Genomic DNA, 16,062 nt, shown 5'->3' on the forward strand with positions numbered 1-16,062 from the left:
GATTTTTACAAATTATCTTTGAAAGACAGGGTCCTGAAAAAGGGAAGTTTATTTTTTTGCTGAGTTTAATACCATCAAGAGGATAAGTCAATGTCTTTGCATTTGGGCCAATATGACAAAAGTTGTCTGTCAATTGTCTATGGCAAAAGGTAAAATCCACATATGAAGGTATGCAGACACAAATACCTTAGTGGTAATGAATAAGTCACTGAGTCACTCTCATGTAACTTAAAAACAAATCAGACAAGTGACACACTATGACGATAAGACAAATCTAGAAAATAAAACCTATACAGTGGTATCATGACATCATCAATACAGACAATATGCTGGCAAGGAAATGTGGTATCAAGACTTGATTATACCTTCAATGGCCTGCCACATATTTGCCCACTGATATTGGCACAGAGGGTGTGGTGCTCCTACTAGCAACAGGTCCGATTACCTCTGCATGGTAAAAGCCAAGACAGTTCGGGGAAAATGGGATAGTTCAGGATCTTATGAAGATTATTCTCCAACTCTTTCCACCTGAATGTTATTCCTAGTGACATTAAAATGTAATGACTTATAATGAATTAGAGAAATCCAACCCTTCCAATCTTTTTACTGTGGATTCTGACTTGTTGATGTGAATTGTGTCCCTAAATCAACGCACAAATTGTAGTCACTTTGTTTTCTACAGTAACTAATTAACTACTTTTAAAACTGTTTTACATTTCATTATTACCCCCCCATACCCCTCCCCATTTAACATTCAGTATTTCTCTTTGAAATTGGCCAATTTGTGTTCACATGTCACGCATTGCTTCAGATCAACCATGAGACTGCAACGCTGTAACAGTAGCTGTTAAATCCTACATAAACAGCTGACACACAAAGGCTGCTTTACAAAAACAGCCCAATTTTGATTATTTTTTCCCACTAATTGGTCTTTTGAACAACCAGATCAGCTCTGCTAAAGATATAAAAAATATAAAAATTGGGCTGCCTGTCTAAATGCAGCCAAAGAACAAAGTAAGGATATTTGCCAGTAGCTAATCCATGGGTGAGGTTGCCATGATGTACAGTATATTAATCTGGGTGTTGGTGAGAAAATAGGTTTCGTTATATGACACACACCTTCCACTCATGGCATATAAAAATGTAGTCTTTAAATGTGAATTATTGAATCACTGCAAACATCCAATATTTACTATCTTCAGTTGAAAGTACAACACAATATTTACAATGAAGACATAACCTAACTAACTTGAAACCTAACTTCTGTCTGAGTATAGTAAAAAAATAATAATAGTAAATTGCTGGTTGAGGAAAATAATTACATCTAGAAAAATTCTATATTTTTATACATTTTTATTTAACCAGGCGAGTCAGTTAAGAACACATTCTTATTTACAAGTCAAGATAATTATGTAAACTTAAATCAGAATTCTGATTGTTTCACGCTTGTTTCCAAATGTGAAATCACTGTGTAGGCTATGCATTGCCATCTTGTGGCTTGAAGGCGCAAATGGAATATAATGATCATAAAAGCATCTGCAGTATAAATCCACTTTGTTCATAACATTTCATCACTAACAACACCCTTGCAATAAAAACTGTTCTTACACACAACACAATTGATAGCTCATGCAAAGCCCTCAAACAGCCGTATAAGACTTGTAGGTGTTGCTGTTGATATTAAAGGGATAGTTCACCCAAAGTTCATTATTGGTTAATACGTACAATATTTTTTTGAATGATGATAGTTCACTTTAGGTGACCTTCACCGGTTAAGGCAAACTCCTTGAAGTGATGTCATCCTCCAGGAAGTCACTTCATCACAGGGCTAGACATCCAGGTTTAGTGAAGACAGTTAACACCGGGTACCCTGTCCCTCGAGGTTCTTAAGCCAGAGTACCAGGGCGTATTTGGTACCAGTGCTAACCCGCTCCACATCCTCTCCACTATTCGGGGCCCGGTTACACAAAACAGACAATGGTAAAACTGACTCACTGAGCACACCTTCCGGAGAGACCTCCGATACACTGGAGAACCAACGCCACAGAAACAAAATGGCAACATTGTTAAGAGGAAACCAATTAAATAATTAATGTCAGAGGAAATTAGCCTAGTAAAACTTTTTTTCCCCAAATACTTGTCAGTGGTACAGTATATAATATTTTTTGTAATGTCTGTTTATGTTTTGAGTATATTACTTTGTGGATGTGATGTACCTTATGGTTGGAGCCAGGCCCTCCAGCGGTGTCACAGAACCCTCCTCTCCGTCCACGGCGGACACGATGGCCTTGACCAGCGAGGCGTCCACCCACACACAGCCACTGACCTCAGCGGGCTCGGGGCGCAGAGAGGCCTAGAATAAAGATAGTCTTTAGTGAGACAGAGGCATTCTCTTTGATTTGGCTTTATGTGCCTTTAATGATAACACCAGACAGACAGGACAGTCAGGCAGACACCTGGAGCTGCTGGTGTGTGAGGGAGGTGTTTAAGAGCATGTAGGTGACCACATGGTGCCTCTGTGGCATCCCTCTGCTCAGCATGGGCGGGAAAACTGACTGTGAAGAGAAACAGAACAAACATTTGAGCCAACATGAGCAAACAGGACTGTCCGACAAATCAGAATTGATCAAATGTCTGTGGAATTGTGGCCAGTAGGTTTTTTTAATATATTTACATATGATTATTATTATTTAAAAAACTATTCCCTGGGCCTAGAAATGTGATGTGTAGTGGCAGTGATTTCCCACCTCCCAGAGCCCCAGCAGCTGAGCTGAGACGTCTCCAGGGTCCAGCTTCAGTCCTGTCTCCTCCCTCAGCTCCCTCAGCCCCGCGTCCAGGAGCTGACAAACAAGAGAGATATGAGGCAAACACACACACCAAGCTTGATTGGGCTAAAAGGGAATTGACCCCAGACACCATGAGGGGGGTTGAAACCACAGGCAAAGACACTTATGAGGATTAATCTAATTTATCTTCCACTTTTTAATAGCTATTGCAACTAGAAATGTTACCCTCTCATCCAGTTCCACAAGGCCACCTGAAAAAAAAGGTAAATTGGGTTACTTAAAGTGTCTTCCTATGGAATGCCATTTCATTTTGAAAGGTTACTTCCGCAGAATGATGCCATACCTGGTGGAACCCACACATTGGGGAAAATGCGGAGACTGGACGCCCGTCGAGTTAACAACACCTTCTGATTGGCTGACTGCAGAAGAATAGCAACCCCCACGTCCACTCCGCGGCTCTGAACATCCAATGGGATTGCAGCTGCCTCTGCGACAGACAGATACTTGAAGGGGCAAAAGGTTGCCCTCTGAGAAAAAAAAATATCAACCAAATAAACCCAAACATTTTTCATTATACTTTTTTCAGTCAACCAACAATAATTTCTATGGGATACACAAAACAACTGAGGTATGGAAACGTGGCCACAACTGATAAAACAATTAAACCTATCAGTTTATTAAATTGAATGTGTTTCATTGAGCCATTACCTTCAGCGGAATTCCTCTCCCCTTCTCGCACTCACACAGTGTAAAGCGATTGTTCTCCAAAGAACACTTCACCTCCACCTCATCAAGAGTCTCTGTAAAATGACCTGTTATGCTCTAACAGAAAATGAAGTAGTAAATTATTTTATTTTTTAACTGTTGCACAATTCACCTCATATAACAACCTTTAAAGTATTGGCAACTACAAGAATAAAGGCTAACCATTTAGCTAAATTACTTGATTTCAATGTATTTTGGAAGGGAAAATACTGGGCCTGCTATGGGTCCATTCAGCCATTGTTTTTTTTATCAATATATAAATCCTGATTATGGATGGCAATCTCTGGCCCATAAATTAAGGAAATATACACTATATATACAAAGGTATGTGGACACCCCTTCAAATGAGTGGATTCAACTATTTCAGCCAAACCTGTTGCTGACAGGTGTATAAAATCGAGCACACAGTCATGCAATCTCCATAGAGAAACATTGTCAGTAGAATGGCCTTACTGAAGAGTTCAGTGACTTTCAACGTTGCACCATCATAGGATGCCATCTTTCCAAGTCAGTTCGTCAAATTTCCGCCCTGTTAGAGCTGCCCCAGGCAACTATAAGTGCTGTTATTGTGAAGTAAGAATAACAACGGCTCAGCCGCAAAGTGGTAGGCCACACAAGCTCACAGAATGGGACCGCCGAGTGCGTAAAAATCGTCTGACCTACGTTGCAACACTACCGAGTTCCAAACTGCCAGATGTCAGAATAACTGTTCGCCGGGAGCTTCATGAAGTGGGCTTCCATGGCTGAGCAGCCGCACATACACCTAAAATCACCAAGCATCGGCTGGAGTGGTGTAAAGCTTGCCGCCATTGGACTCGGGAGCAATGGAAGTACATTCTCTGGAGTGATGAATCACGCTTCACCATCTGGCAGTTCGACAGACGAATCTGGGTTTGGCGGATGCCAGATGAACGCTACCTGCCCCAAAGCATAGTGCCAACTGTAAAGTTTGGTGGAGGAGGAATAATGGTCTGGGGCTGTTTTTAAATGGTTGAGGCTAGGCCCCTTGGTTCCAGTGAATGGAAATCTTACCGCTACCGCGTACAATGACATTCCAGGCAATTCTGTGCTTTCAACTGTGGAAACAGTTTGGGGAAGGCCCTTTCCTGTTTCGGCATGACAATGGCCCTGTGCAGAAAGGGAGGTCCATACAGAAATAGTTTGTTGAGATCGGTGTTGAAGAACTTGACTTGCCAGCAGAGCCCTGATTTAAACCTCATCGAACACCTTTGGGATGAATTGGAACGGCGACTGCGAGCCAGGCCTTATCGCCCAACATCAGTGCCTGACCTCACTAATGCTCATGGCTGAATGGAAGCAAGTCCCTGCAGCAATGTTCCAACAGCTAGTGGAAAGCCTTCCTAGAAGAATGGAGGCTGTTATAGCAGCAAAGGGGGCGACAAACTCCATATTAATGCCCATAATTTTGGAATTAGATGTTCAACATGAAGTTGTCCACATACTTTTGGTCACGTAGTGTATATCTACAGTATTGTTTTTTTCTTTAACCTTACATTTAATTTGGGTGACCTACCCCTTTAACATGGTACTACAGTAAAAACCAAACACTGCCATAGCGCCCACGCGCAACTCGTTTTCAAAAATTACACGTGACACTGGCATTTGGCTTGTTGAAGTGAAAACAAAGCTAAAATATAGCACATGCACAACTGACCTGTGCAAAACGGGCACATTGCGGTGCGACATTATTCTTCGACAGATGAACCAGTATTTTCGTGACTTTTTCCATGGTTGCAAATTATTATCCTTATTGATAGATACCGTAGTTTAATGCAGGTGACAGATAGCTAGCAACGTTAGCTAGCCTAATTTTCAAAACAATGTGTAAAATAATCCTGCGAGCGATAACAAATCAGATTTCTGATAGCAATATAAGATTGGCAATGCGTGTTAGCTAGCTAGCTAATATTACCACATTAGACATTTGTTCAAATGAGCACTAGTAGCGCAATTGACATCCCACTACAGTTCACTGAAGTATTGACAACCAAGCTAACTCTATAGCTAGCCGTTATTATTATGATCAATTCCCAAGCTGTTTTTGCTAACTAGCTATCAATCTATCTAGTGGGCTCCTGCCTTGTTAGCTAGGTCGATGGTTCATGCAACAAAATTGTTTCCTGCCCACTGATCTTAGCTTCTATGGCTAGCTGTCATGTCCAAGGAATATAAACACAAATGTACACGTAGCTAACTACCTACATTCATTGGCTACATTGGTATCACATGTGGCTCTTCTTCTTCTTCGGTTTATATATGGCGGTTGGCAACTAACTTTCATGTGCTTTACCGCCACGAACTGGACTGGAGTGTGGACCAGGTCTAAAAAACTCTAAATCCTACCCACTATTCTCGTCTCCTGAAATTTCCACCCAAAAACCATCTTTTGTTATTTTTTTCATTAGTCCATTGTTGATATCAAAAGGTGTTGCATGTCAGCAATAAGGTTTTCAAGATATACAGTATAACTTTCACAATACAGAAATACAGCTGGTATGATGCATTATGAATCATATGATGGAAAAGGCAGCATCATGTGATGCAAAATGCATCCTACCTGCTGTATTTCTGTATTTTGAAGGAATGCTGACAATGTTAAAAAAAATACTAATGAAACGTATACCGAAAGATAGTTAAGGAAACCTTTTTCCTTTAAGGAAACTAAATACATAATTAAATACTACATCCCCTGAAGATTTTCTCAGCTATTAACTTAAGCTTGGCCCTTCATTACCATTGTAGCTCAGTTGGTAGAGCATGGCGCTTGTAATGCCATGGTAGTGGGTTCGATTCCCGGGACCACACATACGTAAAATGTATGCACGAATGACGAAGTTGCTTTGGATAAAAGCATCTGCTAAATGGCATATATTATATATTTGTCCTTAAATCTGATAACAATCCCTCCCATTGTGCTGGCACTGAAATAACTGGTATTCCACTGTCTCCATCTTCTCCTGACAGTGATCACACCCAGTCAGGTGTTTTGTACTGTTGAGCTTTGTGTGTCCCAGAGCCTTGTGATTCCACGTTCCTCCCATCTCTCTCGACCTGAGGACCTCCCTGCCCTCACATTGTCCTGGATCTTACACAGGAGTCTTCCCTTTCCCTCCCTATTCCACAACTCTTGCCATTTGTTTTTGACCACTTCTTATTAACCCATTGGCTTGTGCTTTAATGATAGACAATTCCATTCCATTTAAATGTTATGATGTCTGAGAGCTTGCTTGGCAAGAACATCCACTTCCTCATCAGGCACTGCAAAATCTCATACAATACATCTGGTCTGCTCCGTGACACAAATTAATTAAAGCTCATCAGTGCAGCATATGAGTCAGAGCAGATGATGACCCTATCTGGCCTCACCTCCTCCACTCACTCTGCAGCTAAGAGTATGGCTGCATACTCGAGCCTGGATTACATCTAGCTTTTTTAAAGATGTCTGAGCTGCTGATGCATATGCTACACTACCATAGTCCAGTGATGATCTTAATATCGCTATATATAACGTTTTCAATGCCATTCTATCCACCCCCCCACGTCATTCCTGACAGGCAACGCATCACATTCAATATTTTCTTTCCTTTGATAACTACTCTGTTAATGTGTTCTGCCCATGTCATTCGAGTGTCAGACCAGATCCCCAGAAACCTAAACACTCTCACCCTCTCCAGATTCTTCCCGTACAGCTTCAGGCATATTTCCTCCCCAACCAGTCTGTGTTTTCTCAACTGAGAACTTGAAGCCCCATCTGTAGGACCACTGTTCAACTTCTCTGATCCTTCTTGAACTCTCCTGACTTTATGGGGAATATTTCTCCCTCTCTTCCACAGTGCCCTGTCGTCCGCAAACAAAGACCTCCCAATATCTGTTCTCCCCTGAGAGAATACAAAATCAATTATAATGGAGAACAACAAATGACTAATCACACTTCCCTGGGGGGGTAGCATGATCTACCTCGTAACTTTCTGACATTGAGCTCCCCATATACAGATTTGTATGTAATGAGATGCTAATGTCTCCACCCTAATAATGGGAGTCGTTGTCCCAAAGGCGGGAAGACAGGTGACAAGTTTATGTTTAAATAAACCAATAGAAACGCGTTTGCCTTATTTTGGACAGATTTGAGCAAGAGTGAAACCTTTAGCTTTGCCTCTTCCTCTGTGACTGTGGTTGCACCCATGTGCCGCCCCTTTCAATGTATTATTGATCCAGTAGGTGGCGCTAAAGACCAGTATTATTTTGAAGATGCTCCAGTAAAGTAAATTTGCCTAAAAAAACCAATTAGGAAAAACACAACTAAAGTGTTCAAATCTACTGATACCAACAATGTAAGATATATATCTATGTAAGATCTAATGTATGGGAGAATGAGATATTTTATTTTATTTATGTTCAGCTCCTGAGTGGTGCAGCGGTCTAAGGTACTGCATCTCAGTGAAAGAGGTATCACTACAGTCCCTGGTTTGAATCCAGGCTGTATCACATCAGGCTGTAATTGGCCCAGCACCATCTGAGTTTGGCTGGGGTAGGCCATCATTGTAAATAAGAATTTGTTCTTAACTGACTTGCCTAGTTAAATAAAAATAATACATTCGTGCAAGTAAACAACACAATTTTAGCATAATGTTTCTCAATCCACCATATGTCGCTCTTCCACATCTGCAATGAAAAGTGACAGAGCTAGAGCAGTGTTTGTCAGACCATGAGACATCCCGAATATCAGTCTTCTCACAAGATCATCTGTAGTGTCTGATTTAAAAAATATATAATATGACCCCTCTATGGAAAGATGACACTCTCACGATGACATTTTGCTCTATGACCCCCATAATCTTACTGCCGATCTGCCAACTTCTGTCTGTAGTATCTAAACTGTTTTGGCTACACACTAATATGACCCCTCTGTGGAAAGGTGAGACTCACAAACATGCACGTGTTATTTTGCTTTAGGACGCCCACAGGCCTCACAAGACTCATCTGAAGGTCCCCAGTACCAGTTTAAAAAATTTATGGAAGTATATATGGACACTGTTCAGTGACAAAAATACTGAGTTAAATACATGTACAAATAAATGCAAATAAATGTTCCTGATCTTTGTTATAGCTCTCAGATATAGGACAGACAGTTCAGATCAAACTTCCTTTTGATTTTTTGGGGGGGACTATTTGTTGTTCCATGTAGTGAATTTGTTATTCAATGCATTTGTATGAGCCAAATACAAATTTTCATCAAATATTTGTTTAATATTTTTGGAGATTCTTCAATAGGTCTTAAAATTCAAAATCAAATAGCTAAATGATCCTTGGTATGACCTTCTTAAAATAATTGTATATAGCTTAGTAGAAATCCAGAGCAATTTAACTTAATGCGCTAGCTAGGTAAGACAACCGCATATCACAATCAAATCAAATCAAATTGTTCACATACATATGGTTAGCAGATGTTAATGCGAGTGTAGCGAAATGCTTGTGCTTGTAGTTCTGACAATGCAGTAATATCTAACAAGTAATCTAACAAATTCACAACGACTACCTTATACACACAAATGTAAGGGATGAATAAGATGCATTCATTGTAAGTAAAACTTTCCTCAACAAAGCAACTTTCAGCAGAATCAGTGCTAGTAAGAAAACACAAGTGCAAGTGGCTTAGTGCAAGAAAGGCAAGCATAACAGTAAGGTATTCGCTTTTTCCCCTTTTATTTCTTGCCACTAGGCCAGAGATTTAGCCTTTATCATCATGTCTGATTGTTTCATGGCAGTGCCAACACTGTGGTGACTTCACCCTAAGTGCCAGGGAAGCACAGGTGGTCTGCAGTGCTGCTGGGAACACACAGAGGGGTGTCAGTCTCTTCCTGAGGGACCTGAGCAGGGAGGAGAGAGGGACATATCTAATCTTAGTGAATCTAGTCACCTAATCAGAAAGTGACATCAAGGCTGCGTTTAGACAGGCAGCCCAATTCAGATCTTTTTTCCACTCACATCAGATCTTTTCACATCAGATACTTTTCAGAGCTGATTGGTCAAAAGACCAATTAGTGAAAAAAACATCAAAATTGGGCTGCCTGTGTAAACGCAGCCCAAAAGTAGGTTGTGAGGAGATGGTTCTTACCTCTGGGCCGTCGGTACCCATGGTGCACAGCCCATACAGAATAACGACCACACTGATCAGCATCTCCAGCACCAAGAAACCAATCAGAATGCACAGCATAACGTTGATCAGGAGCGTCACAGGAAGGAAGCCATGCAGAGACACACCACACCAGCGTCATGGTCATGTTAGCAGATTCCTACAACACAGACCAATCTACATCTGGCCTTTGTTTGAATTCAGCAGTATTGAAGAAAATACTTACCACAGTGTCTCCATAGAAATTGGAGTAGTGGTGATCCTCTTTGCAGGGGTATTTGTCCTGTTTGTAGGGTATATGCTTGGACATACAGTGCATTTGGAAAGTTCCTTGGGTCCAGTGTTCCTCCAAAGGAGTCTGTTGTGACAACTGCAAGGTGGGCAAGCCTCTCCTTCACTGGACCCTTACTGACACACACTTAGTCACTCATTCAACCCCATCACTGAACACCTACATTTAAATAAGCTCAGGTCATTAGTCTCATATTTATTATAACTATAATTATATATGTTATAACTCTGATTGTTATGTTCTTGTCTATTACGGTTCTATATTTTGTCACGTATGTTTTATGTGGACACCAGGAAGAGTAGTTTCTGCATGTGCAATAGCTAATAGTGATCCTAATGAACCAAACTATTACATGATCTATCACAAGAAGCTGAACAAAGGTCCAAATCATAAACCCCTTTACTGATCTGTCTATTTTCTCTGTCTGACCAGCTGCGTACAGGTGGATGGATGTGTCGGCAGCCCCTGGGGGAGTGTGACCTCCCAGAGCACTGCACCGGTACCTCTCCCTACTGTCCCCCCAACGTGTTCCTGCAGAACGGCGAGCCCTGCGAAGAAGGCTCCTCCTACTGCTACAGCGGTGTCTGCGCCAGCCTCAACACACAGTGCCATTTGTTGTGGGGACCTAGTGAGTTACACTATTGGTCAAATGTTCTGGACCCAATAACATTGGGATTGATACCACTGTGGGGAGCTGGTGGCTAGTTATTTTGAACTGAAACTTTGAAAAATGTTACTTCACCTGGGGAAACAGAGGCAACATACTCTTAAAGAAAGCACAAATATATTTCCCTTGGTTGACTGATCTTGAACCCAGAACCAAATCAACTAATTGATTTCACGAGTTATAAGGGGTTGACAGCGGTTGGTTGAGTTAAGTGGTTGAACTGGACACCACCCTAGGTGCAAGTCTCTGAACGCCATCTAAACAGCTTTCTCCTACTTACCTAGAAGTACTGTATGTGGGGTTAATGCCAGCATATACAAGAGTAATTCCACTAAAGAGGACCTATGGGATAAATAAACATCCTGAACTTTAGAGACAGATCACATACACAATGTGTGGAAGTATCGTTCAACAATGCAAGTGGCATGAATACATATAGCATAGTTCCAACTTCTTAATTTAACCTAAAAGACAACTGATCAATATATAGCTGACCCATCCAACAATCAACATGACAAAGACATCTCTTTTAAAGAAACTGTTCAGCTGAAAAAGATTCCCAGCCATGGAGACCGATAGCAGCCCAATGATCATCTCAAATCACCACAGAAGTGTGTAGAGACAAAAAAAACAAATAAATGAACCGATTACACATTTATAAGCTACAGGCAGTGCCTCAGAGGATATTGGAGGGGCACAACATTCATGTTGTAGCAAAGTATATAGGCTACTTAGATATAAATTAAACAGGCAATGCATGACATTTGTTGTTGGCATGTTGTTCCTTCATAGTCTTTACAGGATACTTCAAAGCGTGTGATTGTGAATGTTACCAATTCAGTAAACACCGTCATTTGATTTGTCTTAGTTACTCTTAAGGAAAACAAAAGTCACCTCTAATTGAGTAATGTGCTGCTATATTTAATCTCTCAAGCAACATTTTACAATAATGATACAATTTCAGATCCCTGACCGTTGCCTTCTGTTAAAGTAAATGGGATAAGCAGTTTCTTTTTCCAGTAACACACCCAGCAAAGAGTAGTGGTTTGTAGAATGCACTGCACATCACTGGAAAAACAATGGGCAAATTTGTTTTGCATGGTCCGGTCCCCTAGCAGTGTGCTCATTTTCAACCATTCCATTGGTCCTAAAGACAAATCTCCACCCACCCGGGGCACCAGGCCATGCATAAAACTCACCCAATGCAAGAAGACTAGTCGACGACTCCTACTGAGGCTATTAAATCATGGATGGATGAAATTGCCATTAATTAATGTCATTAATTATATTTAGCCGACAGAGCCCCAGCTTTTAGGAGAGCGCATTCTCAGTTGCACTTCAATCAATAATGCAAAAGATGAATGGGTGATTTGAGTGCATGTGATGTCAGGTTGGCATTTCACCTCCAGAAAAGCATTAAACAGAACCAGATGGAAATAGCTATAAGGTTACAGTGATCTGTGTAAACAACCAATGTAGACACTAACACAAGAGGAAATATTAAATTTATTGAATGAAAGAAAGATACTGTCAGAAATCAAGAGCAACTCTCCAGTAATATGAAATAGCAAAGAGAATAGTCCTACTTCATGAATTAGTAAGCACTACATGCATCAGGACACATGACTGTACACATTGATAACAAAACATCAGAAACATTCGCAATGGCGTCACACTTCCTAGGGTGAGGTGTATGCATGGTTCTGCCTCACGGAGAGTATGGTGGAGCCGGGGTGTCAGAGTCTTCAACACTGCCCAGTAAGGCCACGTCACTGTCGCTCAGGGAGGCCTGGCTGGCTCCAGTGGGGTCAGTACCAGTCTCTACCGCCACCTAGACCCAATCACAAGGTGCAGGAGAAGAAAGGAGGATGAAGTCAGGAACTAGCACAGACTGGCATCATCTCAATCTGACCAGTCAACATGACCCATATACACTTCACGATTCTGGGGATTTGAAAGGACTGGATTGGTACGTCTAAGCAATATGGTGTAAACTACCAGAGGACTAGGTGGAGCTATTCAGTTATTGTTGGTAACTAGGAGTTTACAAGAGGGGGAGTCAAGAAGCAACAAGTGTTGGTGAAAGTTAGGAATTGTAGCAATGTTCTGTTAAACAGGCAAAATGGTTCATGCCCTGTAGCATTTGTTTGAGCTACTGTAAGACTGTAGTTTAAAAAAATGATGCATGTACAGCTGCTGCACTTTGCCTGCTCAACAGACTATTAACCTGTTGATGTAAGCGATGACTGCAGCGTTCTCAAGCTTACCATCCCCCGGCCACAGCTCAGGCTGTAGTACCCACGGAGGTGAATGGCTTTCCCAGAGAAGACACAGACAGTGAGAGCCACACAGACCTCCATCACCATCAGGACCAGCAGTAGGCCCTTTACCCCATTCAAGACTGTCTGATGCACACAGAGGTAAAACAGGAGGAATAGGTGTCAACAGTTGGGCTAATGTTTTGCATTGTAACTTTAGAAGGATTTACAAGTTTTGTTCAGGTTTCTCATCCTGGTAAAACAATAGCAACGGTATCTCGTAAATACATAAAACATTTAATAAGCCTGCAAAGATGCATTTCTCTAGCTCCTTGCAGCATTTAATAAACAAACTGTTTGGAAGCACAGAAGACTGCTAAGGGGAGAACAGATCATAGTAATTTCCAGAACGGTGCAAATAGAATGGCATAAAACACACAGAAACAATGTGTGTGATGTATTTGATACTATTCCACTTATTCTGCTCCAGCCATTACTACAAGCCCATCCTCCCCAATTAGGTGCCACCAACCTCATGTGTTTGGAAGGTTACTGAGTTCCCTGAAGTGAGTATAACAAATGCATACAGCAAAATTACATGAACCAGGTCACTTCCATAAATACTTACATATAGTGTCCTAACCATAATTGTGCATTCCTGTATCCTGTTCTGGTCGGAATCGGAAGTATAGTTGTCATCAGTTTCAGTGCAGAAACCATCTTCATGTTTTACAGTCAGCAGCATACAAATATAGGCAACCCCAGCCAGGGCCACAAGAACACTGACAACATTCACAGCCAGAGTCCCTTTAATCTGACAGGGTGAGAAATGGAGAGGGGAAACTGAACCACTATTGCATGACAATGTTAGTTTGTTTAAAAATATATGGACATGGACATCTATTAACTGTTCCAATTGGTTAGATGTTTGGTTTGTGAGTTTGTCTAGGAAAATATATCCTGTTTTACTTCCTAATATCAAAGATTTAATTTCTGAATGAAATGCTATTAACCACAGTCACAGTGAATGACTTACCAGACTCAAACGTGTTCCTTTCCGGGCAGCCACAGTGAGAGATCCAGAGAGGACAAACTGGAGAGAGTGAGCAACACAGGAAAGAAAGACACTTTAGACCATTGACATATGAAGCTAAGGTGATGCTGACCAATCAACTGCCACATCCAATGTCAACTACTGTAGAGGCCTACACTTTATACATAAACACAAGTTCTGCTGCGGTCTCCTGTGGATGTGGGATGCGCTTTGGTCATGAGTGCTGATCTGGAGTCAGTTATCCTGCTTGTTCACCTACCTTTCTGGGTTACAATAGGACTACTGTAAGATAGATGACAGCAGATTCACTCTGAGGAAACATCTAAAAGTGCATGTGTCCGTGTAGCATTTAGTGTGTTGGATATTACTTGCCCCCTTGGGACCCAGAACTTACAGCAACTCCAATGAAGAGCGGGAACTGGTCATACAGGATAGGGGTGAGAAGAGCAGACAGACTCACCACCATGCACACCAATCCAAGGACGAGCTGCACAATCTGAGACAGTCATTCGGGGAACATTGAGTAACAATAGTGGAAATGGTAACTAATAGTGGTTCAGTTTAGCCTAGATGTTGTTTTCTTCTAAATCAAATTGCCCTCAAAGGATGTTAAATATAGATCTCTACAATAGCACAGCCAATGATTGAATCCAATGGCAAATGGATTGAATGAGCACTAAAGACAGTAATATTAAAGACAGTAAAGACAGTAATATTCTGTTCTCACCCCAAGAGATTGTGGCTGAACCTGCAGGAACACCCTAGTCATCTCTGACACTTTACTGGTCAGCATTGGCACAGCGGGGGGCTCACTCTGGATTTGGGGAGTGACATTCAGCAGTGGCAATGAAGACTTGCCACTCTCCGCCAAGGTGAAAACTTGTGTCACTACCACAACTCCATTTGCAGTGGTGATAGAGGTGGACATGGTTGATGATCCTTATGTGGGTGGTTGATTTCAACAAACACCTGCAAATAAAACTACACACTGAAAGCTTGATACTTTAATACAGCTGCAGACATTTTGTCAGTGTTAATTATGGCATTAAAAGATGCCTAAGTCTTCTCTAGGTTGTCCTTGGTTTAGAAATAATATTTCAACACTAGCCTTTTGAAGAATAAAATTGAGGTTTGAAGAGTAAAATGTAGGTGTACTTCAAATGACCAAAAACAGCGGTAACTAGCACAGAATGGGCCTTTCTTAGGTCTCACAAATGAGATTTGATCTCAATGAGACTAACGTCATTGAAAGGTTAAATAAATCAATACAATATTGACAACACTCAATGATTACAATATATGATATTGTTTTTTCAAGACACATTTGAGTTGCACTTGTAAATCTGTGTTCTGTATTTCAATGGAAATTGAATGTAAAACTATGGAAGCTGGCACATGATTACAGTTATTAGGGCTACAACTGTTAACACAAATCGTCTACTCAGCATTAATTTAGCCAACATTTGTAACAATTCAAATTGGACAATTTACCACTTGTCCACTTTTTCCAGGTTCGGGAACAGCTAACGTACAAACGCGGAAGTACTAGGATACTTTTTCAACGTTTACAGAGCCCTGTTGCGTCTGCTCTTTCAATTTATAACATATGCTGCATTCACAACAATTGGAAAATCGGAAATATCCGACTTCAATGCGTTCATGACAACTGGGACTTCTGGGAAAACACGTTTAAACTGTCAATCAACTCGGAATTCAAAGTCGGAAGCTGGAGCATCTTTCTTGAGCTGCAACTTTCCGACTTGAAGATCACTGACGTCATGATTTGACCTAGTTTTTCCGAGTTCCCAGTTGGCTTGAAAGCACCAATATCACAGTTTATAAACTCAAGAGACGCAACATCGCGAGATTTCTGGGAACGCTTGCTTTAACAGACGCACCCTCCCCTCAAATTTAGTCGACACTTCTGTGACGTTTCATAACGTCTGAAGAGATTACACTTGCAGGGTATGGAGGATATAGTTTATCAATCGAGGTTTCGACACCAGGAATAAAGAGTGTATCGAATTCGGGGTGCATTTTCTACCAAGAATGAACATACTCGCCGATGTATCGAATCCCAACGCGG

General features: G+C 41.2%; 2 protein-coding genes across 3 annotated transcripts; both read right to left on the reverse strand.

Moving 5' to 3' along the window:
* Window positions 1-1,333: 1,333 nt before the first annotated feature.
* Window positions 1,334-5,786, reverse strand: LOC129837394 (nucleoside diphosphate-linked moiety X motif 17-like). 2 transcript variants are annotated; one of them, XM_055903529.1, is made up of 8 exons: window positions 5,227-5,786; window positions 3,495-3,598; window positions 3,130-3,313; window positions 3,012-3,037; window positions 2,748-2,840; window positions 2,457-2,555; window positions 2,217-2,353; window positions 1,334-2,027 (listed from the first exon to the last, which is right to left on the reverse strand). In XM_055903529.1, exons 1-8 carry the CDS (start codon window positions 5,243-5,245, stop codon window positions 1,856-1,858), a joined length of 834 nt encoding a protein of 277 aa, XP_055759504.1. In that variant the 5' UTR covers window positions 5,246-5,786; the 3' UTR covers window positions 1,334-1,855. The 2 variants fall into 2 exon arrangements, with proteins under 2 accessions (XP_055759504.1, XP_055759503.1); XM_055903528.1 differs by having other exon boundaries at window positions 3,495-3,608; window positions 5,227-5,784.
* Window positions 5,787-12,152: 6,366 nt separating this feature from the next.
* Window positions 12,153-15,722, reverse strand: si:dkey-7j14.6 (uncharacterized protein LOC556585 homolog). Its single transcript, XM_055903336.1, has 7 exons — window positions 15,468-15,722; window positions 14,704-14,945; window positions 14,371-14,472; window positions 13,959-14,015; window positions 13,551-13,736; window positions 12,932-13,069; window positions 12,153-12,495 (listed from the first exon to the last, which is right to left on the reverse strand). The coding sequence occupies exons 2-7, from the start codon at window positions 14,902-14,904 to the stop codon at window positions 12,373-12,375; spliced, it is 807 nt and encodes a 268-aa protein (XP_055759311.1). The 5' UTR covers window positions 14,905-14,945; window positions 15,468-15,722; the 3' UTR covers window positions 12,153-12,372.
* Window positions 15,723-16,062: the final 340 nt, after the last annotated feature.

The sequence above is a fragment of the Salvelinus fontinalis genome, chromosome 38 (genome assembly GCF_029448725.1).
Source record: "Salvelinus fontinalis isolate EN_2023a chromosome 38, ASM2944872v1, whole genome shotgun sequence".
NCBI lineage: Eukaryota > Metazoa > Chordata > Actinopteri > Salmoniformes > Salmonidae > Salvelinus > Salvelinus fontinalis.